General features: G+C 39.7%; 1 protein-coding gene across 4 annotated transcripts; it reads left to right on the top strand.

The window, feature by feature from the left end:
* The first annotated feature begins 3,955 nt into the window (after window positions 1–3,955).
* tmcc1b (transmembrane and coiled-coil domain family 1b) lies at window positions 3,956–26,934 on the top strand. Of its 4 annotated transcripts, XM_047348222.1 has the most exons (9): window positions 5,295–5,391; window positions 6,249–6,306; window positions 7,823–7,980; window positions 12,218–12,261; window positions 14,215–14,989; window positions 20,585–21,004; window positions 23,844–24,328; window positions 25,423–25,558; window positions 25,632–26,934. In XM_047348222.1, the coding sequence occupies exons 5-9, from the start codon at window positions 14,390–14,392 to the stop codon at window positions 25,944–25,946; spliced, it is 1,956 nt and encodes a 651-aa protein (XP_047204178.1). In that variant the 5' UTR covers window positions 5,295–5,391; window positions 6,249–6,306; window positions 7,823–7,980; window positions 12,218–12,261; window positions 14,215–14,389; the 3' UTR covers window positions 25,947–26,934. The 4 variants fall into 4 exon arrangements, with proteins under 4 accessions (XP_047204177.1, XP_047204179.1, XP_047204176.1 ...); XM_047348221.1 differs by lacking the exons at window positions 5,295–5,391; window positions 6,249–6,306 and adding an exon at window positions 3,956–4,053; XM_047348223.1 differs by lacking the exon at window positions 6,249–6,306 and having other exon boundaries at window positions 5,245–5,391; window positions 14,727–14,989.
* The last annotated feature ends 436 nt before the right edge of the window (window positions 26,935–27,370 follow it).

Genomic DNA, 27,370 nt, shown 5'->3' with positions numbered 1-27,370 from the left:
TTGACGTAGCTAAAGTGAAAGGAGCTATTGCTAATGGGACTACAGATGACACCTGATACTGGTCAATTTAAGGAAAGGCAAGGCAAATATATTTATAATAATACAAAGTGCTTTGCACATAATAAAGCAAAACCATTTATATAACATAAACCTTTGAGCTATGGACGGTGTTGCATAAAAAGAAACAAAGTTTTCAGTCCTGATTTAAAAGAACCAAGAGTTTAATGAGTTGCTCATCTCAGGTTTTCACACGGTTGATTCCAGAGAGGAGAAGCATAGACACAAAAATGCGATCGCCTCTTGTTTATTCTGGTCCTGGGAACGTTGAGTAAGCAGGTCTCTGATGACCTGAAGGGTCTACATGGTTCATATTTGTCAAGCAACTCAGGAATGTATTTTGGCCCAAGACCATTATCGACTAATATCAGGGCCTGTATTCATACTACCAGCTCAATCACGCAGGGATTCACCCCTTTGATAGTCAAGTAAATGAGTACATAAACTTCTATAACAGTCATACAATTATTAATATATTTAACTTTCCTAGGGCGAAGTTAAGTAGTTTCAGCGGCAGGACAGGTTAAAGGTGCACCTCTTGTAAGGTATTATTAGGAATGATAAATAATAAACAATAATAAATAACCATGAAAAAAAAGTTTAAAATACCAACAATATAGTACAGAATTAATTAAATATTTACATACTGTAAAATTCTTTCAAAAACAAATTAGGAACAAAATATACATAAATACAAACTCTAGACAAGATAAAGTCCAATAATCTAAACACTATTTAAATAGAAGGAAGATGTAAATGAGGAGAATAAGTATTTGCTGTATTGTACATGATGTCAGCAGCCTAAGGCTATATGGTCATCTACAACGCTCCCCGAAGTTCTCTGGTGTGCTGCCATCTCCTATGAAAACGACCAGCATGGCGAGTAAACCCAATAAGAAGCCAATCAAAATGATGAGCATGTAAATAAGCTATCTTCAAGCATGTTGATGCTGTGTAACAATTCAATTTTGCCAAATCATCATAATGATTTACACATTTATTAATCCAGTCTACATTCTATCATTGGTTAATTTCTCTTTCTCTCCATACTAGGAGCACAATTGTTTTTTGTTTGTTTGTTTCTTTTAACGACCAATCACAGCTCTTAGAAAACAGCGTCCGACCTAGCAACGGGGTCAACCACACAACGAAATAATGAGCTAATTACTTTTAAGCTAAGAGTCCTTACCAAAAATTTTTATGCTAAGATAGGAGGTCTCTAAGGGGACTATTATTTGTGAATACGATCCCAGATGTTTAAAACCAATCATTTTACACACAGAAAGCCAGTGCTGTGATATACAAGCTGTTGTGATATGATCCATATTCACATGCAGTTGGCCAGGTCATCATGTAAGAGCTGCAGCTATGTGACAACTTTTTTTTTGATTGATCAGCATCAAACCTGTAGAGACAGCATTAAACTAATTTAATGTGCTTAAAACAAAAGCATACACTAGTTTTTCAGGTTCCTGTTTTCAAAGAAGATCTTTTATTCCCACAATGCTTTTCAGATGATAGTAAGGTTTGGTTTAATCAAAAATTACACCAAGACTTCTTGCATGCTCAGTGGTCTTTAGCCCCATTAAGGTTGGTTGAGCGTTTCTCTCTATCCTTGCATTTTTGGGACAAAAAACGGTTCTGTCTTACTTAGCTGGAGAAGATTTGGACACACACACTCACTGATATTGTGGCTCAGTGACTAATTAGCTATGTTCATGTGGTGACAGATATAAAGTTGTGTATTATCATCATGCATATGGTGAGAGATGTAAGACTTTATAATATGAGCTACGGGGATCATACAGATGTTGAGATGAGAATGGACCCTTGAGGAGCTCCAAAAATTATTTTATTTGCCCAGATTTCCAATTATGAAATTACACTAACAAGTTCTTGTCTGCCAAATAAAATCGGAACCAGTTTAACAGAGTACCAGACAATCCCACACATTTTCTCAGTCTATCAATTAGCATGTTGTGATCAGCTATGCTACATACAGCAGGAAACAGAAGGTGGCTCTGAGTTCCAAATGGCTTTTTAAACTGTTACATAATGAGCAATTCTAACAGTGGCAGTTGCTGAATTTTATATTGCCCCAGAATTTTGATTTACTGCATTTTGTTTGGCTAGTCGGCTAGGAGGGGCTCATCCACGGCCCCATATGGATTCTGCTCACTGTGGATGGGTACCACGGCCTGGGTTCACTGTGGGGCTCCTGCATGGAACCCATATGGCTTGAGTAAATACTATCAATGTTATCATACCATTTTAGGCACTCTATTTAGGTCTTAAAAGGAGAATCTAAAATTTATGAGGTGCCTGAAGTTTCCTAAGAGACTATTGTTAAGATTGTCATTTTTCTCTGCCAAAAAGGTTCCGTGTAACTACTGGGTGTATCAATACAGCTGATCAACTGATCCACCCAGTCAGTTGACATAGGAGATTGGCCCATTTAGTACACAACTGCAAGATCTGGAAAATCACAGGAACGTACAATCTCTGATGAGGCTGATATGATATCACATTCATTGTGATATCATATCTGTTTATTACAGGGAGGGAATTTTAGTGATGATAACTTCACAGAACCATATTTAAATAGGATATGGTCTATCCCTTTACCTGGGTCTCAAATGGGTTTTAAGAAATTATGCTCAAGATGTGCAACACATTTAGTGTTAAATGTTTCCTGGTGTAGAGCTTATTTTCAAAGTTAACAGTAAAATTAAACTGATTCTGAAAACAAAACAAAACAGTCAGAATCAGCTTTGTTCAGCAAGTTTGTGCACACAAACAAGAAATTTGACTTTTGTTCCACTTGCTCTCAATAAAGTCATTTAAATATTTAAAAAAGGGAAATAAAAGTTAAAGTGTTTCTTTTCTTGTAAATATGTACAGTGTTTTTAAAAAAGGAAGACAAGGATCAATTAGTGCAAATATGCATTGTATCGATCTGGGCACTCTGACTGTTAACGGTTCATCAGAGTGTCCAGGATGTGTGAGGTCTGCAGAGATGTTAGCTGTCTTTTTTCTGACCCTAGACCTGTAGAAGTCCTGGATGGAGACAAGGTCAGCCCTGATGATCCGCTCTGCAGACCTAATTATTTGTTGCATTTTGGACCTGTCCTGTTTTGTGGATGATCCAAACCACACAGTGATGGGTGAAAACATGACAGACTGAATAATGGCAGTGCAGAAGATGACCAGATGCTCCTTCATGAGTTGCTGCAGGAAGTACATTCTCTGCTGGCCCTTCTTTTGACAGTGTCTATGTGTGAGGACCATCTCGGGTACCGAGAAAAGGTGGTTCCTAGGAACTGGAAGTGATTCACGGTAGACATAGTGCTGTTGTGAAGGGAGAGGGGAGCCTGTGGGGGGTGTTCTTCAGAAGTCATGAGTCATTTGTGTACTGAGAGAAGAGGAATGGGGAGAGAACACATCCCTGTGGGGCACCGGTGCTGATAGTTCTTGCGCAGGAGAGGATGCTCCCCAGCCTCACCTACTGCTACCATCGATCAGTAGCAGGTGACGGTAAACAAATGAAAGTGGGGTTGTAGTAAAAACCATTTGACACACGCAATATTATGATCTAAATGCTTTCATAGTTTTGTTTGTCACTGATCTCGAGGCGCCAACCAAGATGATGCATTGTTTCTTTAGGAAACACATTTATTAAAAACAACAGCAGAACAAAATGCTTAACTTCTTGTGAATCCAGCTTGTAAGCATTTTACAATAATTTCTCAGGTTTCCATCATTTTTTTTTTTTTGCCCTGCTTTAATATAGCGATGCTAATCAGAGGGAAACGCTGTAGTCCCTCGTGACGTCACGCTGCAATGGGTTTACTTGATGCAAGAAAAAAGTAATTGGTTTGATTATGTGTTATAATTGCTTGCCATATATGACGCCGAGCACGCTATTTGACGTCACCGTGGGAGTGTCGACCATCGAGAGAAATGAACGGTCATCAACACAGCCCTCTGAGCGCCCATGTAAGTTGAAGCCTTTTCAAACGCACATTTTTTTTTTTTTTTTTTTGTAACGAACTGCTTTATGAATGAAATGCGTTTCCATATGTTGTTATACTCTCAGGGCGGATGGGGCGGAAGTGGATTTGTGTTGTTTACCCTGTTGTCGCTGCCGCCTGGCGGTGTGCCATGTTCTGCCTGTAGCTAACCATGGCTGTAGCCGAGGCGATGTTTTTTTTTTTTTTTTTTTAGCTGGGGAGCTGACAGGTTGAGTGGACCAATCTGCCACCTAGGAGATCCAAGATGGGCGATGTTAACTGCGTTTAAATGTGATTAAGGGAGGCGGAATTAATGCTTATGGAGTGACAACTTGAGAAGATTCAACTTTCACACACCCAGGCTATATTCATTTGTAATTCTTTAAAATAGTTTAAATTTATTAGCGTTTTGATGAAGTTAAAAGCTCAGAAAGTGTTAAAATAAAACGCCACAATGGAACAGAAGAGTGGAAGGTGTTATACGGGAAAGCTTGTGGGAGTATGTGACAGATGGCTACTCAATACCTCCCATCTAAACGGGAGGTTCGAGATTTTCACACCTGTGATGACCGGTTTCTTTGCTGTTTAGGTTCTCTTAACAATAATGTTGAATTTTTTTTTTTTTAATTACGAGTTTTTTTTATCCCCGTATTTATTACTCGGTAGCTCAGTTTAGTTACAGGAATCCTGGTTATTTTTGTTCATTGCATGTTTGTAATATGTTAATATGATGGTCAGACATACAATATTAAAATGCTATGGTAATTGAGTTGCTGTAAATGCTGCATAAAGGTCGCACTAATTATGTGAAGTCAAACTGCAAGGTGAGCATAATTTGACTGCAGCATTAAAATCATGTTAGGGTTGGCCAGAGCAACTAAATGCAACTACAACTGTGTGGTATGACGACTGTTGGCATAGAAACCATAGGAGCTCACTTTTGCTTGTGCATTTTTACTTCAAGTGATTGGTGATTAATCAAATCGTGCGTTTAGTCTCCTGAATGAAAGAGGCAGCTGTTATAAATCCTTTAATCTGATTTTGCAGCTCATCATGCAGATTCAATGTGCTCGCCCCGCACAACAGCAGCGGTGTGCGCTGTCACGTAAAGTAAACACCCTCCAGCGCACCAGGCTAGCTTGTAATGCTACACATCATTTGAACAGTCAAGCCCTCTAAATTGAAACCACGATGTTTTCATTTGAAATACCACAAAGTTTCGAAAAACAACATAAAATACATACAAGCTGTACAAATGTCCTACGAAAATATATCCTAGTTTTGTGTTTTTAAAGGGCCCGGCCTGCGACCGCTGGCTAGCAAGGTAATGTCACACAGTTCTTACCTCTAGCTAATGTCAGAGTATTTACTGTAATTTACAGCTACTCTTGCAAAACATCTTACATCACTGTAAGGTGTTTACTAGATTAAACCCCTTGTTTTAAAAATGCCAAGTCTTATGCTTACAACAGCCAAACTAGTTGCTCCTGTACACCTGCTGAGCTTTGCTGTTATTGAACTAACTAGGCTTATAGACAGAGAGCCCTCCAGCATGTTACAGCTATGGGTTTGCATACCACTCAGGCTTTTCTGTATAAGCGTTCAAACTCACTTTAGATCATTTAGATTAGTCATAAAACATTAATTACTCAATTTAAAGTTTTACCTCCACAGTAACAAGGGGAGTGCACATGCCTCATGTGACATCACAAAAGGCAACTCATACATTTCTTTTGTTTATTTCCTCCCCGTTTTGGGTGTTTTCATCACAACAGTTTCAGAATCAAGGTCAAAATCCATCAGTAATTGCTGGTCTGTGGTAATACCAGCGGATTAGCTTGATCGTTTTGCTTTATGTGAGGTCATCGGCCCATATAGCTACACATAAAGCCGAATTAGCTTTTTTTCCCTTCAGTGTCCCTTCTTTTTTAAACTTTTTAAATTTATTTTGTGAAATACTCCTGTGGAAATTCATACTTTAGGCCTATTGCTTGACTGTGTAATCATTAGTATACATTTGTTAGTAAAAAGAGATGCACAACTGGAAAGTAAAATCTTTTATTGTGCATGTCAGTCAGCCTAAAGCTACTACCCAGACCTTTTCTGTATATTCAATAAAACCATCTTTAGGTGTATGTCGTTGTTAATTAATTTCTTTATTTGTTTTGCTATACTAAATAGAACATCGTCCATCCCCAAAACAACCTCCACACACAGGCATCTTGTGACATCACATAAGGTAGAAGGCAACTGATTACAGTTCGTTGTTGTGTTTTGCTTTTTGTTTTGAACATGAATGCTTCTGAATCAATGTCAAAAGCTGTCATGCCTCCAATACACAATAAGGTGCTTTTATTTTTACTGCAGGAGCCTTTTCAGCAACTCGGGAAATTTTTAGGACAGTCAAGAAAACCGGTAACACCACTAAACTTAGAATATTGTTCAGCGTGCAGATTAGATCCCATTTAAAGTTTGAAAGGAGCAGCTGCTGCAGCGGCTGTGTGTGACTATGTGGTTACAAGATTGGCACAGTTCACTTAAAATCCATTCTACCTGCACATTTTCACATAGTTTCAAGTGGCAGTCTGTGACTTTTAAAGTTTAACCGCTATGAAACAAGCAGTATAATTCAGATTTAACTGTTTTTAATTGCATTCCAAACTATGGTAATGTGGTTACAGGAGATGCTCCGAGCTTAGCCGCTCTCCACCTAGACGGGGACCCTCTCTCAGTCAGGAAGTATTTAGATACTTATAAAAGCTTTGAGATGTTAAGTTATGGAGAAAAGCCATTCAGGGACACTATAGTGTCTGTTAATACTTCTGGATCAACTAATTTCTTGTCCTTCTCGGGATGTTATCAACAAAAATACACTCAAAGCAGAATTGGAAGTCTTTTTTCCCCCTCATGAAAACTTTGTATTTTAAGAAATCTACCCTTCATTAACTGGTTCTTTTTATTGTCTATTACATTTGTTTGTTCACCTAAAATACACCGCTGTATGGTTTCTTTAACCTTAGCTTGAACACAGCATCATTTATAATACATCTGGTCAGTGTTTTTACAGTTTCAATACTGGACCTTTTTTTTTTTAACTTCATTTTGTCATTCTATCAGACAGACAAATGGTTAATGTCTAGTGAGCATCCTTGTGTGTGTCATTTATGCATTATTAATTAAAATTTGACAGTTAATTACTCTAAAAGTCCTCTGAGGCCTGTGCTGTACAAAATGAAACAGAACGAAATGGGTCTTAGTGTGAGGTTAGCGATACCTTATGGGGTATCAAACGGCAGTGAAGTCAGAGTAAAGCCATGATAACTTCACTATGATAGTGATTACAGTCTATTTGCTTCAGGTTCCTACACTCTTCTGGTGACACAGCTTTCAGACTAGCCGCCTATTTTTAGGACTTTCTCATTTAAAATATCAGTGTATAAATTTATTTGAGTATTAAAAATGTAATTCGCGTAGCACATTTAAAAACAACAAAAGCTTGATGAAATACCTCACAGTTTAGCCCAACAAATAATAAAAATAATACTGAACAAGACAGTCAGAGACTTAAAATTTTTACGTAAAGTTGCTAACACAGACAGACAAACTCAGCTGGATACCTAACCTCCTTGGTGGAGGTAATAAAAACATAAGATAACAGTAGAGTAAATAAAAAAATAACGTGCATGAAAACATACAATCACATTTCTCACAAAAACAGTTTACAGAATGCCCTCTTCTTTTTTCTTGTTTCACAGCATGTGATTTTTCTAAATTTCCACGGAAACTGTGGGTTGAAGTTCAGGAGCTGTCACCCGGAGGAAGCCTGGCCGGAAATCGCCTTGGACTGCTAAGCATTTTTTTTCTTCCTGTGTTCATAGATGCAAAGATCTGCTGCAGATGACCACATGTGAAGGTAAGTTATTCAACAAGCACATTGCTCTTATGGATGTGTGATAGCTGTCTTTGTTCAGCTTATATTTTATAATAACTTTTTATCAGAAAAAGATTTTATCTGGTTTTATTATTGAATCAGAATCAGAAAAGCTTTATTGCCAAGTACGTTTTTGGACATACAAGGAATTTGTTTTGGCGTAGTCGGTGCAATACAGTACAAATTAAACAGTATAAACATATCTACAATAAGCCCAGTATTTATCTGAATTTGCAAGCAATGATGCTCTGGACAGGAGAAGTTAAAATAATCCTAAGTGATGGTTTTATTAATTAAGTTTTAGCGTGCAAATGGACTTAATAAAATGTTAACTCACTTGCGCAGGACTCTGTGCAGCTGGTCTGACATTGGAGCACTCTATGCACAGAATGACAGGTGAATACTGTTTGACCTACTTTAGACTTCAGCCTAAAGGAGTCAGATGCCATTGTGTTTTCTCTGCAGATGCAGGATATCGTTCCACATCTGTGTGGAGAGTTTATTATGGCTGGACTTAAAATTTGGAGCTTTATACCATAAAACGTTGTGTTTAGTGTTGTTACAATTTAATAAGTGTTGTTTGCACTTACAGGTAACCCTCACAGGTATGGGTGTATCTGAATACATTTAAATGTTATTCAAAAGTTACTGGATATCAGTAATTTAATTAAAAAAACCAACTCACGATATAGATTCATCACACACAGTATTTTCTTCACTTCTGTTAATTTTGATGATTATGGCTTACAGCTAATGAAAAATACATAATTCAGTTTCCCTGAACGCAAAAAAAATATTTCTAATTTAGACATGTTTTGGGCTAGACATTCATGGTGAAGACTGCTGACGTGGCGGTTGTCAAGCAGACAGTCACTGACAACCTACAGAAGCACGGTTAAGCCACAAAAGGTCACTGTGAAAGACGCTGACATTTCGGAGTGCTGTATTTAAGCATAGTATTGGAAAATTAAGTGGAGGGAAGAGCTGTTATCATAAAAGGTGCACAAGTAACAGGGATAAACACATCCTCTTCATCAGTTTTTCCTTCCGCTTAACTTTCCATTATATACAGCACTCTGTAAACAGCCAGCTTCTTTAGCTATGACCTTCTGTGGCTTGCCCTACTTGTACCGGGTGTCAATGGCTGTCTGCTGGATAACTGTCAAGTCAGCGGTCTTTCCCATGACTGTGTAACATAGCTTAGCGTAACGTAGCATGTCTTTGTCTTCTGTTGGAATATTCTAGTTGTCAGAGAAACTAAATTTTGGATTTTAATCAGCTGGAAGCCATAACAATCACAATTAAGTAAGACGATGAAATATATTACCCAGTGTGTAACCTATTTATACAATATATGCGTTTCATTTTTTTTTTCAGAAATGAATTACTGAAATTAATGAAATTTCAAAGGTATTCTGTTTTATTGTGATGCCCCTGTAAATGACAGCCCTCCTATATAGTGTGATGTATTGCCACAACAACCTGCATGCAGCCTTTTGGAGAGAACACGTTTTAACACAAACGGCGTAACATAGCTGAGTGTCAGTGCTCTATTGCTACCAAAAATGACACACAGGTTCAAGAGAAAGTGGTTGAATCAATTAATTGACCGCTTTGGCTCTGGTTTGCTCCCAGGTGTGCTGATTTAGGAATCAGTAGTGAGAACACCAATAGCAAGTTAACCAACCTTTACATAAATGGTTCAGTGAGAGCATGGTTGGCGATGTGTGTATACATACACACACATTGACATCATTTCAACAACCCGCCTCCGTGCTGTGTGATCCGATCCATCAGCAGGACCAGCATCAAATGAGTCACAGCTCATCACGATTAGTGGATCACTTCTTTGTTTTTCTGTTTCTAGAAGAGCAATCGCTCTCTTGGCTTGTTAAATGATACTTCATGGTTGTGCTGACTCAGAGGATTACTTTTCTGTTTTACTGGAAAGCAGTCTGTGTACTCGATAGTGAAACCCGTCACGTAAAGTTTTCCATGCCCTGTTTGAGTCTAACTGAAGCATGCAACCTACTTGAGCACCAATTATGTGATTAAGAAGGCATTCTGTGCATACATAACATACCTTCATCCTCACTGCTAATAGAGCATCCATATGCAGACAGTCTTTGGTTTCAGTTTCCCTTAATGCAAACTTGCATAGGCACGGCACGGCACGGCACGGCCGGTTGAAAGCTTGGAATTGGGTTATACTGATGATATGCTGTTTTCAATGTCTGCAGTGGTCCATTAGTCAGTACACATTTACTAATCTGAAAATCCACAGTTCCAGTCAGAAGGTTTTATACACTCATCATAGGAACAAACGTTCTATTAATTTTGGGCGTTTAATGAAGCATTTGAATTATTTTGTTCTGCGGATATATGGAAAATATAGCGTACGACTTCAGCAATTTTTAAAAACAAGAATCGGTGACGCTGGTTTGAATTTATTGTTTATTTTCTCTAATCTACTCAGGGTTAAAATCAGGGCTGCATGATATTAGGAAAACATGTAATTGTGATATTGACTCTTTTTCTTTCTTTTTTTCTATCACTGTGTCCCCACAAAATGTTAGGAGCTTTAGCATCACAGCCACAACAAATATACGTCAAGTGTCGGCCTCGAGGGCAGTGAAAAACCCATCCAACAGGCCAGATAACTTGATCATGTGATGCAATATAGTGTACATCTCTAGACAAAATTATATATATAATATATAAATTGCAAATGTACACCCCCAGTATTGCTCTTTTAAATGTCCCTTTGCGAGTTTCAGAGAAACCTCATGCTTTTTATTGTCAGCAACGAGCCTCTGATTGGGCATTTGTCCACACTACTAATCAGAATTGGTCATTTTTTGTTATGGATCCAGCTTTAAGGCATAGTCCTCAAATTTTAAATAAGTCTGGGTCAGGGTTGGTTCAGAAGTTGAAGGTTCGTCTGCTTCATCTATTGCAAAACTAGTTTAGATGTGTGTTTGGGATCATATTCTGTTAGACAACCCAACTGCTTCCATGTTTTAACCATTTGACCCAAGTTGTCACCCTCAGATAAAATAAAATTGGTTGGGATGTTCAAGAACATCCCAGGAGACACCAAAGCTCAAGTCTATAATAAGCTGGGAACTGCTGGAACACCACTGCCACTGTTCACAGCGACGTCAGTTTTACATAAACTGAGAGGGAAACCAAGAAAGAAAGAAGCACCTGCACCAGAACTGGCACGCGCACTGACATGGACAAGCCAAATGCATCCTGGAGAAAAGGGCCACATTAAAAAGTGGAGAGCCTTTCAAACCTAAGAGCACCATTCTAGCAGTAAAGCATGGCGGTGGTAGGATCATGCTGAGGGGTCTGTTTTGATGTCATGGGTATTGATACATTGCACAAAGTGGATGGAATAATGAAGAAGTATTATAATAAATTCAAACCTGTGCACCCATTTGTTCTTATTAAAAGCAGTGATGTACAGTTATAAGCCATGTACAAAGGGATGGTTTTAAATGAATCAATTCAATAGGACACTGGTGCTGAAGATGAGTGTATTTAGATTTCTGACTTGCTCTCCAAATCATGGGGTTAAAACCTTGTCGTTTGGATGTTTAGTTTCAGAACAAATGGAGTCTTTTTCGGCTGCTCCTTTATGCCAGGGTCACCACAGGAAGTCAGTACAACTTGCATACAGGCGTGGCGGTGTTTTTACGCCAGATGCCCTTCCTGATGCAACAAATAGTCAGGATAAATGAATAAATATCTTTAATTTTTAAGGTAGATGACTCATAACTCAGCCTGGAAGCAAGAATTACTCCAAGGCTAACATCCTTACTCCACGTCTGTGTTCTGCAGATGAGCTGAGCGGTGTGGCCGCCATGTTTTCACGTTTATTTTATGTTGGAGCCTTCAAGTGCAGCTCTTATGTCTGTTTTTTATGTTTTCATGTTATTTCATGTGAACATCATGTGTGCTGTCCTCTACAATAACCGTTGTAATATAAGAATGCTCATTAAGCAGGAATTAACTGCTGCCTCTTAACATTTTAACCCAAAGGTCTGTTGGGGTCATTGGTGCTGGTGTGGTCAGCAGCTTTAAAGTGGCTTGCTCTGACACTCTTATGTGTCCATTGTTACAGTTCATTAATGAGTGGAGGGTTTTATAAGCCAGTTTTTACCTTTCTGCTGCATGAAGAATCTATTTTTGTCTGTGTTTGTGCTTCATTTAGCTTGTCCTGAGTTGTGAGTCAGAAGAGAAGAGGCTGGGCCGATGGTAAGCTCTGCCACACTCTCTCCTTCTTGGTTCCTTTCTAAATATGTCAATACATTTTGAAATGGAATAAGCAAATCGTTTAAAATGAAACAAACTGCTTGGAAGGCAACCTTCGTATAACAGGGTGTAGCTATGGTAGGTAGATGATGCGAAGGGGAGGCTGCTGTGGATGGAGGAACTCCTTGTTCAGTGGAGAACTGGATTTTTTTCCATTTTGTATTTAATTTAGTGCACATAGTTTTTATTATTTAGTTTTTCTTTTACACTTTGTTGTCTCTTAATTAGCTTCATTTAAGCAATTAACTTATTTGCTCATTAGATTTTAGTTAATTTATTCATTGAATACTTTCTGAGATGTGTACATTTATTGACTCTAAAATAATTTGGCTTGAAAATTGCAGAAATAATAGCAAAGGGAAGCACAAAGAGCATGGCAGAAACATTTCAGAAACTATTCACAGTATTTTATTTTACTTTCTAGACTTTGAATGTTTTGGGTTGGCACTTTGAAGACATGCCACGTTGTTTTAAACTAAAGCCAGGACTCACACTGGCTCTCAGAACTGTGCAAACCTTGGTTAAAACGGCAGCTTTTTGTGATGGAAAAAAATGAGACCTCGGTTAATCATTTCAGAACCTTTTATCATCTTTTAATATGGCAAAGATCTTAGGCAATTCAAATGAAAAAAAAAACAAGAGAAAATAAAGCATTGCAATAAGTGCATAAGTGAGCACGCCCATAAACTAATACATTAATGAGTGTTTTCGTTAAAGTCCTCGAGTTGAAACCTGCCGTCATCTATAGTCAGTCTGATTAATCTCAAATAAAGTTCAGCTTTCCTTGTAGGATTTTACTGACATTCAGTTATTTCAGTCGTTTAGGCAAAAGTTTGCAGAAAGGATCAAAAAGATCTCATCATGCAGAGGTATCAGCCGGCAGAAAGCTACAAAAATGTCAGCAGCAACATGCAAATGCTGCAACACTAATGTATCTGAAGGAATTTGGCAAGTACTTCAAGTGTTCTGTATATGACAACACTTTTCATTATTCTCCAGATGTCTGGACTAAGTAGTAGAGATACGAAATGGAAGAAGAACATCCAGGCCTGACTAAAATATCCCCAAAACTTGCCTGGTAGTGTGTTGTGGTCTGATTAAACAACAGCAGAACATTTGGGTCACAATTCCAAAAGGTTTTGCACAAGAGCAACATTGAGCATCACCAACAGAACACCAAACCCGCTGTGAAATATGGTGGTGGCAGCATCATGCTGTGGTGTTGCTTTTTTTTCAGAGAAGGATTTCAGTTTTCAGCATCACGTTAAGTTTAATCTTACATCCAAATAAAGAAATGAATTACTTCAAGAGAAGAAAATTAAAGTTTTGGATTGGTCTAGAACTGAGTCTGTCAGAAGATCTGTGGTGTCCCCTCTACAGACAGGGCTGTGGACAAGAGATGTCCTCCCAGTCTGATAGATTGTTGCACATTAATAGTAACGTTTGCAAGTTAAAGTCAGGAAATATAGTCAAAGGTTGGCTTCCTGATGGACCACAGCTGAAGAAGACTGAACGCTCATAACCATGTTATTTTCTTTGTATCTCCCCCTCTAACAGATTAGTTTGTTTTCCAGTTAAATGGAACAGGATGTGTTTCACATTAAAGGTGTAGAAGGGTCTGAAATGACTGATTAAGGTCTAATTTTGTCCACCCCATAGCCTGGCATTTTAACAGGATTGTGTACATTTGTTAGGTCTTTTTCTGACATCATAAATAATAATTCTAGATACATTTTAAAATAAATAGATGCTAACGGGAAGTGCAAAAATGTGGTCATGTCAATGTCAACCCAGTTTTTATTGCTTAGTTTTTTTTTCTTCTCACATTGTGCTTCTGCTTTTTATGTTCCTCACAGCTGCATGTCATAATGTATTTTACTTTCCTTTTTGTGGTAGACAAGCATGACAATGAGCCAAGCCACAGATGCATGCCCACTCTAAAGCACCAACTAAGCGGCATCCCCTCTGCTTCCCGGCTTTCACCCGGCCTCACAGAGGGGGGTGTCGACGGGGCGTAGCTAGTCTCCTGCAACCCCTACGTAGAGCCTCGCTGTGAAACTGGAGGGGTCTGATGGATCAGGGTAGTAGTGAGCAGAGTCCAGAGGAGCCGGACGCAGGAGGCCGAGCGGAGCTGGATGTTGGCAGGAGGGCGTCTGAGTCAGAACACGGCTTGTCCAAAATCACCCATAATGCCCTGGAGAACATGGGAGCGTTGGGGCATGGCCTGAAGCAGTTCTTCCAGCCACAGCGCCGACGCTCCTCCGTTTCCCCACATGACTCCGCCCCAGCCTGCGCGAGCGCCGCTCCCTCCGAGCCTGCCGATGTAGGGTCAGAAGTAGGGGACGCTTCTGGCTCCTTGGCCCCTTCCTTGGATTCTGACAATCCTGCCGCTTCCGCCCCTCCCGCAGCTCTGAGCCGGGTTTTGCAGCAGATCCGAGGTCCACCCATTATGAAGCGAGGCACCAGCCTGCAGAGCCGGCGCAGCAAAGCAGGGAGCTCTGGGGAACCTCCTCAGAAAGGGAGCCCGCAGATCCATCGGCGGAGCACTCATGAGGCCCTGCTGCTGGCTGGACGCCCACGTTCCTCCTCAACCACAGACACACCCAGCAGTCCTGCCCTGGTGGACGTGCTACTGACCTCTGGGTACCACTCTACTGAAGAACCTGACAAGGTAAGTGGTCCAGTGTGAGATGCCCCAATCCATTCTTCACAGCTTCAGATGTTTCCTTATGAGCTGTGGACTAAAACTCCAGAGGAGCAATAACAATGACTAAACTCTTCAAATATTGAATATGTTCAAATACAGTGCCTTAAAAAGTATTCATACCCCTTGAACTTTTTTACATTTTCGTCCGTATAACTAAAAGTCATTATTTTCGTTCCACTTCACAGTTATGCACTATTTCCTGTTTGTCCATCACATAAAAACCCTTTAAAACACATTGAGATTTCTGGCTCTAATATAACAAACCGTGATATATATTTCAAGGTGTATGAATACTTTTGCAAGGCTCCGTATGTGCTAAAGACACCGATGCCTTTCTTTGAAAATACACATCATAACACATCTTAACTCCTATAAATATAATCCTAAAATGTTTTATTCCTGGAAGACTTGGCCTCCGGGCATAAAACATCAGACTGGCTTTGTAGGAGTGTGTTCACTGAAGGCAAGAAATGGGTTGTATTCAGCTTTTTTTTCTTTAAACTTATAAAAATAAAAGGTTAGAGGTGACTCATGCCTAAGCTCCCAAACCAAGCGAACTGGGAAATCATGTTAAAAGTGTCCCGATGTGTCCTGGATGCACTGCTGAGTGGGGAGATGAGCTGTCAGTGGTGGAAGGTCAGAGATTGCCTTTGACTGGTTTGTCACTGTGTGCTTTAAGCTGTTCTAAATTTAGAGTTTGCGGTCTCTCAGTGTACTTCAGGTCAGAGGAGGCTCGAAGGGGTAAACTAACAAACGATTTGCCTTAAGCCACGCTGAATGTTCGAATGAGGAAATGATACTAGAGGTAAACCGGCTTGGTTTTAACCGGCAGCCTAAACAAAAATGGAAATAAAACGATACATTTCCAAAAAGGCATCAGATGACCGGACGCTCTCTGACTCACCTGCACTGAGACCTTTATTGTTCATCAAACTTGGGGGATGGGTTTCGATCAGTCTTAGGCCGTATCTTCTTTCTCCACATGGAAAGAGCCTTTGTTAGGATTTGAATAATGTTTTGCTGATGAGTTATCGATCGACGTTTTTATCTCGGCGGCTTGCAGCAGGCCGTTTTCAGTTAGTTAGTTTACAGCTATAAAAGAGCTCAGAGTTTTAGAGCCTATCTGCTGTTAGAGTGCCTCATTAATTACTTATATGCACTGGCATCCAGACAATGGCTTTGTTTTTGTTTCAGAGAAGATGTGTGTTTTGAGGTAATTACAGAACAGTCTGCAAATTATTGCAGTAACAATGTCTGGCTGCTAAACCTAACCTACGTCTGCCCGGACTCAGGTTAAAAACAGTTCTAAAGCAACTCATACCACAGCTGAAAGGCTTTTCCTACATGGGATTCTGGAAACATTTCACTTTTGAAGTTACAGCTACAGATGGGAAGTTGTCCAGATGTATAATAGGTTGAACCAGTGGGATTATAGTAACAGATATACAGCTGTCATTCTATCCATATCTGAGCTCCAAAAGGTTTATATTTTACAGTTTTCCTTCATTTTTATTAACTAATCATTGCTGCTGATTGTCCCCTTTCACCATTTGAAACCTTTGTAAGTTTGATCATTCGGCGCCTGCAAACTGATTAATGAATAATTTATTCATAGTCTACTTTATGAACATGAGGTTATATGACTCTGATAAATATTATCTACCATCCAGAGGTTGCTTATCCTTTTTTTCTTTATCAGGGGTTAAAGTCTGTCATATTTCATCAACTTGTCCAGCGATTAGAACTATGACAAATGCAAATAGGGTTCAATACAAAGTCTTCAAAAATGAACAGTTAATTAAATTATTGTATATGTGAGATTAAAAAGATTTTTGTGACTATTTACCGTCAGTAATTCAGGGAAATACTTGACTACATTGTTTCAGTACGTGCATGAAATGGCTGAGGACATGAAATTCAGAAATGGCAACTATCATGTCATTTATTGTCTCAGGGAGAAAAAGTGTAGAGAATTAAGATTTACTGTGACAATGATCAACTACAATCGTATGTTTGAGAATGTTACCATTGTTGTTTGGCATCAATTAATATATTTAAACATATTGAATGCAATTATTGTGCGCTGTTTAAAGGGCGAGGTGACCCAGAGCTAAAAGTTCATTTGACCTAAATGTTGTTTTTTATATTTACAAAGATCCCAATCATTTTCACTATCCTCGATCAAACCACATGATCAGCAACCTTTCATATTTGTCCCTGAGAAGATTTTATTTGTGGCCTCTTCAGTTAAATGCACAGTAAACTGGTATAATTAATGGTATCCAGTAGAGTTGTGGAGGTTTGTAGATGTTACCAGAAAGGGTTATACAGGTCCTTCTCAAAATATTAGCATATTGTGATAAAGTTCATTATTTTCCATAATGTCATGATGAAAATTTAACATTCATATATTTTAGATTCATTGCACACTAACTGAAATATTTCAGGTCTTTTATTGTCTTAATACGGATGATTTTGGCATACAGCTCATGAAAACCCAAAATTCCTATCTCACAAAGTTAGCATATCATTAAAAGGGTCTCTAAACGAGCTATGAACCTAATCATCTGAATCAACAAGTTAACTCTAAACACCTGCAAAAGATTCCTGAGGCCTTTAAAACTCCCAGCCTGGTTCATCACTCAAAACCCCAATCATGGGTAAGACTGCCGACCTGACTGCTGTCCAGAAGGCCACTATTGACACCCTCAAGCAAGAGGGTAAGACACAGAAAGAAATTTCTGAAGGAATAGGCTGTTCCCAGAGTGCTGTATCAAGGCACCTCAGTGGGAAGTCTGTGGGAAGGAAAAAGTGTGGCAGAAAACGCTGCACAACGAGAAGAGGTGACCGGACCCTGAGGAAGATTGTGGAGAAGGACCGATTCCAGACCTTGGGGGACCTGCGGAAGCAGTGGGCTGAGTCTGGAGTAGAAACATCCAGAGCCACCGTGCACAGGCGTGTGCAGGAAACGGGCTACAGGTGCCGCATTCCCCAGGTCAAGCCACTTTTGAACCAGAAACAGCTGCAGAAATGCCTGACCTGGGCTACAGAGAAGCAACACTGGACTGTTGCTCAGTGGTCCAAAGTACTTTTTTCGGATGAAAGCAAATTCTGCATGTCATTCGGAAATCAAGGTGCCAGAGTCTGGAGGAAGACTGGGGAGAAGGAAATGCCAAAATGCCAGAAGTCCAGTGTCAAGTACCCACAGTCAGTGATGGTCTGGGGTGCCGTGTCAGCTGCTGGTGTTGGTCCACTGTGTTTTATCAAGGGCAGGATCAATGCAGCTAGCTATCAGGAGATTTTGGAGCACTTCATGCTTCCATCTGCTGAAAAGCTTTATGGAGATGAAGATTTCATTTTTCAGCACGACCTGGCACCTGCTCACAGTGCCAAACCACTGGTAAATGGTTTACTGACCATGGTATCACTGTGCTCAATTGGCCTGCCAACTCTCCTGACCTGAACCCCATAGAGATTCTGTGGGATATTGTGAAGAGAACGTTGAGAGACTCAAGACCCAACACTCTGGATGAGCTAAAGGCCGCTATCGAAGCATCCTGGGCCTCCATAAGACCTCAGCAGTGCCACAGGCTGATTGCCTCCATGCCACGCCGCATTGAAGCAGTCATTTCTGCAAAAGGATTCCCGACCAAGTATTGAGTGCATAACTGTACATGATTATTTGAAGGTTGACGTTTTTTGTATTAAAAACACTTTTCTTTTATTGGTCGGATGAAATATGCTAATTTTGTGAGATAAGAATTTTGGGTTTTCATGAGCTGTATGCCAAAATCATCTGTATTAAGACAATAAAAGACCTGAAATATTTCAGTTAGTGTGCAATGAATCTAAAATATATGAATGTTAAATTTTCATCATGACATTATAGAAAATAATGAACTTTATCACAATATGCTAATATTTTGAGAAGGACCTGTATAACCCTTTCTGGTAACATCTACAAACCTCCACAACTCTACTGGATACCATTAATTATACCAGTTTACTGTGCATTTAACTGAAGAGGCCACAAATAAAATCTTCTCAGGGACAAATATGAAAGGTTGCTGATCATGTGGTTTGATCGAGGATAGTGAAAATGATTGGGATCTTTGTAAATATAAAAAACAACATTTAGGTCAAATGAACTTTTAGCTCTGGGTCACCTCGCCCTTTAAACAGCGCCCAATAATTGCATTCAATATGTTTAAATATATGAATTGATGCCAAACAACAATGGTAACATTCTCAAACATACGATTGTAGTTGATCATTGTCACAGTAAATCTGAATTCTCTACACTTTTTCTCCCTGAGACATGACCTGTATTTCCTTCCTTATTTCACGTCAAGCAGCATTTTGCTCTGACTGCTTTGTAGTTGTGACGTTTTCAGTCACTTTCATCTTACAGGCGCCATCTAGTGTTGTAAATGTGTACTCACACATGCATCTTAGACATAATTACGTTTTTTTTGCACAAAGGTGCGGAAATGTTAAGTTTTGCTTAGACTTTGCAAAATGTATAAAGTTTCTTTTGCTGCAGGACTGTGCCCAACAGATAAAATCTTTTCTTCTATAACTTGGGAAACCATTACTTCTTATTTCTTCTTATTAACCAGTCACTTTGCTGGAGATTTTTTGTTTTGCAGTTTATTGCCAGTGTTGTTGCTGCTTTGAATTTGCATTTGAAAACATTAAAGAATAAAGAGTTGCGTTCTGGAAATGTTTGGGATTTGATTTCAGTATTTTTAGGTTCTGGGTAAGTATGGCAGAGAAAGTTATAAAAGTGAGGAAAGACTTTATTCCCAGTCCTCTTGTTTTTAAAGTTGTCTGTTCTTGTGTCCTCCCTTCCTCATTTCTTTCTTCCCTTGCTTTCTCATCTACTTCTTTTCTGTTCTTTCTTGTTTCCCTCAATTCTTTACTTGTGTCCTTCCTTCCAGTGTGACGTACTTGTGTCCTAATTTTCTCCTGTGTTCTTCCTTCATTGTTTTCTTGAATCCTATCTTTTTCCTTCTATGTGTCCTCTCTTCATTGGTATTTTGTCCTCACTTTCTTGTCTTCTTCCTTCCTTCCTTTTACACTTCCTCCTTCCCTTACTGCCTTACTTCTGCCCTTCCTTCCTCTTATGTGTCTCCTTTCTTTCTGTTCTTCCCTGTGTCATTCCTTGCATCCTTCCTTCCTCATTTGTACCCTTTCTTTCCTTCCTTGTGTTTTTCGTATTTTCCATGTGTCCTTTCTTCCTTCCTTCCATCTGTCCGTCCGTCTGTTCGTCCGTCTCTGGCTTTTGCAGGTTCCATATTTAAAAGTTAAAAAGTATAGTTTACTTGTTGTAAATTTATGGTGAACTGAAGTATTTTCTATTTTAAAACGGATCTAGGTGACGAAGAACTCTGGAGATCTAACTCTGGAATAGACAAGAAAACATGTAGGAACCCTGTTTAGATGTTCATGGTTTAGATGTTTTCGAAGAAAACATTTTGTCTTTTGTAAATGATTTTAATGGGATTTTTGAAGATTGCAGAAAATCTGAATTTATTCATGTTTGTTATTTCTAAACAGTCGGATCGGTACGATGGATCAGGCCCTGCTGTGTCACCCAACGCCCTGCCCTACGGTGCCGAGGGGTATGACATGGTCGACAGTACACCGGACCCCCAGCGCACCAAGCAGGTCATTGCCCAGCTGCAGCAGAAGATTCTGAAGCTCACAGAACAAATCAAGATCGAACAAACCGCTCGTGACGACAATGTGGCAGAGTACCTGAAGCTCGCCAACAACGCAGACAAACAGCAAAGTGCACGCATCAAACAGGTGTTTGAGAAGAAGAACCAAAAGTCTGCTCAGACCATCCAGCAGCTACAGAGGAAGCTCGAGCACTACCACCGAAAACTCAGAGAGGTGGAGCACAACGGCATCCCTCGCCAGCCCAAAGATGTCTTTCGAGACATGCACCAGGGTCTGAAAGGTGTTGGAGCCAAGGTTAGATGTTTGAGCTTCTTTCTCAATGAAGACAACACACGGTTAATTTACATTTTGTTTTTTATCCAAGTTGACAAATAACAAGAGACGAGAAAGATTTGACCGCCAGGCTGCAGTTTCAACAGTATTCTGACAAGTAGGGATGAAACCATTACCAGTTTTAATGGTTACCATCACAACTGACTTGCTTTCAGGTTGCAGGAATCCTGTTGGACCTTTAACTTCTTTTGATTGAACTGCTGTCAGGAATTTGATAAACTGTTCAGTGCAGTGGTCCAGTCAAGCTTTTATTATTTCAGGTTGATTAGCAAAATCAAACCCTATCTATGTTATAGTGGCCTTGAAAGGGTGATACATGCTTTTATTACCCATAGACTGGGCCACTACAACTGTCTTTATGCTGGGTTGGACAGCTCTCTTCTATGTCACCTGCAGCTGGTCCAAAATGCTGCTTCCAGTCTGGCCATGGGTAAGAGGTGATGTGAGCATATTACCCCTATATTGTCCTCCCTGGACTGGCTGCCTGTTCATTTTATAATTGATTTAAAGATTTTAATTTTGGTTTTTAAATGTTTAAATGGTCGGGCGCCTCCTTATTTAACAGAACTTTTACACAAGCATTTTCCAAGGAGAAGTGTGAGGTCAGAACTGGACCTCTCAGCAGGTATTTTGGTCCACTCCTCATGAGCAAACTGCTCCAGTTGTCTCAGGTTTGAAGGTTGCCTTTTCCAGACGGCATGTTTCAGCTCCTTCCAAAGATGCTCAATAGGATTTAGATCAGGGCTCATAGAAGGCCATTTCAGAATAGTCCAATGTTTTCCTCTTAGCCGTTCTTGGGTGTTTTTAGCTGTGTTTTGGGTCATTATTCTGTTGCAAGACCCATGACCACGACTGAGACCAATCTTTCTGACACTGGGCAGCACATTTCTCTCTAGAATCCCTTGATAGTCTTGAGATTTCATTATACCTGCACAGATTCAAGACACCCTGTGCCAGATGCAGCAAAGCAGCTCCAGAACATAACAGAGCCTCCTTCATGTTTCACAGTATGGACAGTGTTCTTTTCTTTATATACTTCGTTTTTACATCTGCAGACATAGAGCTGATGTGCCTTGCCAAAAAGTAAAATTTTTGTCTAATCTGTTCATAGGACATTCTCCCAGAAGTTTGTGGCTTGTCAACATGTAGTTTAGAAAATTCCAGTCTGGCTTTTTTATGATTTGTTTTCAACAATGGTCTCCTTGGTCGTCTCCCATTAAGTCCACTTTGCCTCAAACAACATCGGATGGTGCGATCTGACACTGATGTTCCTTGAGCTTGAAGTTCACCTTTAATCTATTAAGAAGCTCTTATGTTAGCGTTCGTATTATCCGTCTCTTTGTTTTGTCTTCAATTTTCCTCCTGCAGCCACGTCCAGGGAGGTTGGCTACAGTCCCATGGATCTTAAATATCTGAATAATATATGCAGCTGTAGTCACAGGAACATCAAGCTGCTTGGAGATGGTCTTATAACCTTTACCTTTAACATGCTTGTCTATAATTTTCTTTCTAATCTATAGAGACAACTCTTTCCTTTGCTTCCTCTGGTCCATGTTGAATGTGGTACAAACCATGTCACCAAACAGCACAGTGACTACCTGTAGCCCTATACAGGTCGTTCTCAAAATATTAGCATATTGTGATAAAGTTCATTATTTTCCATAATGTCATGATGAAAATTTAACATTCATGAGCTGTATGCCAAAATCATCCGTATTAAGACAATAAAAGACCTGAAATATTTCAGTTAGTGTGCAATGAATCTAAAATATATGAATGTTAAATTTTCATCATGACATTATGGAAAATAATGAACTTTATCACAATATGCTAATATTTTGAGAAGGACCTGTATATAGGCCCACTGAATGATTACAAGAATGTAGACACCTGTGATGCTAATTAATGGACACACCTTGATTTATCATGTCCCTTTGGTCATATTATTTTCAGGGGTACCATCATTTTTGTCCAGGCCTGTTTCATGAGTTTATTTTTTTTAATAATTCTGTTGAAGCATGTTTGAAAATCAATGTCTGACTTTCATTTGTTCATTTTCATAGAATTTTTATTCATTATTACCTTTGTTATTTCTATGATCATTGAGGGTTTTTCTTTCATTAACTGTGGGGTACCAACGATTTTGTCCACGTGTGTACTTCCCAGCTAACACCAATTAAATTAGTAAACAGTGTTTTTTTCTGTTGAAAATGTTTCTCAGCTTCTTAAACTTCTCTGACTTTCAGCGTTGTGTCCGAGCGTTATAGGCGTACTTGTGTTCAGAGAAACGGTTGATTTCACAAAACGAGGTGCTGTGTGCATCATTATTTTGTCCTTTTAATAGTGCTTGAACAGCAGGGGACCTGAGGCACTTCTTCCAAAGCTCTGTACAATAAGAGCCCAAACATGCAGACATAACGTTAAAGATGAGATTTAACAGTCATTCATAAAGCTGACAGTGTCATTGCTGTCTTAATGCAGGCTCCAGCATGTTTGTGCTGCAGACCTTCTGCATATTTGTCCATTTGATGAAAGGAAATTACAGAATTTGAAATGTAATCTATTGGTATTATGGAAACTAATATAAAAATGCTAGAAACTGCATTTTTGCAGGCAATAGCTGGCACATTCAATTTTGCCACATCTTTCGGATTTTTGGCACTGTAGTGACCATTGAAATTGATAGAAGCCATTATGCAGCTATTTAGCTGTTATTTGTTTAAACCGGTCTGTAATAATTTATTAGTGCCAGTGATAAGCTTGATGAACAGGACACTGACTTAATCAATGCCATTCGCAGGTAACAGGGGGGCTATCCAGCTTCTCTCAAGCTACTCATTCTGCTGCTGGAGCCGTGGTGTCCAAGCCAAGAGAAATTGCTTCCCTCATCCGCAACAAGTTTGGGAGTGCCGACAACATTGCAGCTCTGAAAGACTCGTTGGAAGAAACGCAAGGAGAAGAGGGCGGTTGTCCAGGGGCGTCACGGCCTCTTGGAACAGGACAGTTTCAATCCAGCCCCAGATACGGCAGCGAGGACGACTGCTCGAGCGCTACTTCTGGGTCTGCCGGAGCTAACAGCACCCCAGGGGCCCCGGGTGGCCCCCCTAGCTCCAGGGACAATACTCTGGATAATGCACAAGGCTCGGGATTTGAAGCTTTACTCCATGAGATTCATGATCTCCGGGACAACCAGGGTCGACTGGAGGAGTCCTTTGAAAACTTAAGATCCCACTATCAGCGGGATTACACCATGATCATGGAGGCCCTGCAGGAAGAACGATACCGGTAAGTTTACACTTAAACTGGTTCTAATTTCAGCTTACACAGGTTAGGACTGAATTAGTTGATATTTACAGTTTGCGACTTAAACATCCTTAAGTGAATTCAAACTCAGCAGATTAAACATATCATTGTGTTGCATTTGCAGCCTGGAATTTATCATCTTATTTACATTGGCTCTCTCCTGATCTCTTTATTCACATAACCTGTGATTTAATATTGCTGCAATCCCAGAAAAACTGCTAGAATTTCCTTTTTTGTCCTAATTTTAGTTGTCAGAAAGCAAAATAAGTCTAAATTCTGCTAAAAGAAAAAGTCCTTCAAAACTACAGTTGGAACTGCAGCCATGTTCAATGCACAACCTGGTTGATGTTTCTCTTTAATAATATCTTGATCCTGTTTAAATACAACAGCCAGTATCAAGACAAACATTGTCACTTACTTAAATTAAAGAGACCTGTGCTGTTATTTCTGCTACAATTGTCAGGAAGATAAATCAGACGTGATGAATTGCATTAAGGTGTGGCATCATCGTTTGATTTTGCTGAATAAATTCAGAAGAAGCTTTCTTCTGAAGGTTGACTTTGGTCCACTGAACAACAGTCCAATCCTTTTTCTCCTTGGCCTAGGTAAAATGCTTCTGACATGGTCTCCGGTTCAGGAAAGGCTTCACAACAATGAACACAACAGCTGTAGCTCACGTTCATAATACGGCTGTGTGTGGAGGCTCTTGAAGCACTGACTCCAGCTGCAGTGCACACTTTATCTCCTCCAAACTCTTGAATAAGCTTAGATTCACGATCCATTCAAAGTTGAAGTTATCCCCTTTTCCTTCCACTAAACTTCCTGTTAGTAGGCTTGGATACAGCTCCTTTAGCAGTGACCTTTTGTGGCCTACCGTCCTTCTGGTGGATGCCAGTGACCATCTGCTGGACCACCATGATCATGTTGGCCACAATATGACATTTAGTTGGTCTTCTTGGGTTGAATCACTATAATAAATGTACTTTTAATTGATATTCTTATTAATACAAGTTACATTTGTATTAAATCTGCCCTGTTATAAGAACATATTTTGTTCCTGATCTGTTTTTTTGCAGGTGTGAACGGCTAGAAGAACAACTCAATGACTTGACAGAACTACACCAGAATGAAATCCTGAACCTAAAACAGGAACTAGCAAGCATGGAGGAGAAGATTGCCTACCAGTCTTATGAAAGAGCACGAGACATACAGGCAAGCTTGATTTGATTTAACACCGATGTTTTATCATCACACATATCTGACGCGTTTTGTTTCCACTTTTCAGGAAGCGCTGGAGGCTTGTCAGACGCGCATATCCAAGATGGAGCTTCAGCAGCAGCAGCAGCAGGTGGTGCAGCTGGAGGGCCTGGAGAACGCCACTGCACGGACTCTTCTCGGAAAGCTAATCAATGTACTTCTGGCCGTCATGGCTGTCCTTCTGGTGTTTGTGTCCACCGTGGCCAACTGTGTTGTCCCCTTGATGAAAACACGCAGCCGCACGCTCTCCACGGTGCTCCTGGTGATCCTGCTCGCCTTCCTCTGGAGGCACTGGGAGGCTATTTCAGAGTCTCTGCATCACTTCCTGCTAAACCCCAGATGACCTACTGGGAGAAACTAATCTTACCGAAGAAAGAGACTGAGGCTTGAAGATCAACAATTAAAGGGAAGACGTATATACAAAAGGTTGTGTCTTATTGTCCGGTTCTTGATCATACTTTCTCTTAAAACACTCAGGAGTGTAACAGAGGTTTGTCACTTTACCACTTTGTGAACTTTGTATCTGGTAGATTAAAATCAAGAACGGGGAGATAAAACGCTGGCAGGTTTGTCATGGACTTTCTATCACAGGTGCAATGTTGGCACAAGCACACGCTGTCAGGGCGTATTTGAAGGCGGGGCTGAGAGAACTGCACACTGGATTTCTCTCTTCTGAGTGAATTTGTTTACAAGTGGAAAACCTTGCATTGTTTTTCACCTTAGATTTTATCTGTAGTTTATTCAAATGGTATTGTTTTGAATTCACTGCTATTTTTAATACAATTTGATCAGTTTTCTTTTTATCTGTAAGGAGCTGTCTGTTCTGCAGTTTTTTTATTTTTTTTATTTTTTTTGGTCTTGTGATTATGTATTTTTTTAAATTGACTTTTCCCCTCTTTCTCATCATATCTGCATTTCAGCTTATGTAACCAAGTCCTCCTGCTAGATCACTAAAGATCAGGTGCCTGCAAATCTGCATCATTGCTCTGAGATCACATTTGTTGCTGACTCAAATAGCTTTGGGTTGTCAAAATGTTTCCTTTTGGATTCGTGGAGTCGATCACACTGGTTATACCACAAACGGGATGCTACTATCAGGAGATTTGACCCCCTCCTCCTCCCACTGGATGCTACATATTTCCTGATGCTCTTTTACTGCAGAATGAATAATTATGAACTGAATTAACATACTTGAAGAGCGGCTAAATTGCTCAAAGACTTAGTGCTTCCGTACTGTTTCTATTAGGGACGTTGAAATAGTAACACATTTTAGTTGATTTTGTTTTTTAATATTTAAAAAATAAATACATTTGCTGTTTTTTAAAGGCTCAGATTAGGGTCTAACTTGTATTTGTCTGAAATTGTCAAGAACTCAATCACACAATACATTACCAAAAAAAAAAAAAAGCTTGTCTTTGTGTCACTTTTATTTATAGTTGAACAAATACATCTAGTTAATGATCTGTCTGAAACAAAAAAATCTGACATTTGGCGGTGAAGACGTGGAGGAGTATAAATACCTCGGTGTTCACCTGGACAACAGACTGGAGTGGAGATGCAACTGTGAAGACATCTACAAGAAGGGACAGACCAGACTGTACTTCTTGAGGAAGCTTAGGTCCTTTGGTGTTTGCAGCAAGATGCTGCATATCTTCTGTAAGTCTGTTGTGGAAAGTGTGATCTCTTCTACCATCATCTGGGGACTCCTCTGGAACCTCTGGAGATCATTGTGGAAAGACGGATTCTTCATAAAATGAAGAACATTAT

The sequence above is a fragment of the Girardinichthys multiradiatus genome, chromosome 20 (genome assembly GCF_021462225.1).
Source record: "Girardinichthys multiradiatus isolate DD_20200921_A chromosome 20, DD_fGirMul_XY1, whole genome shotgun sequence".
Classification (NCBI taxonomy): Eukaryota; Metazoa; Chordata; class Actinopteri; order Cyprinodontiformes; family Goodeidae; genus Girardinichthys; species Girardinichthys multiradiatus.
Note: the sequence above shows the minus strand (reverse complement) of the source record. Positions and strands in the feature narration are given on the sequence as shown.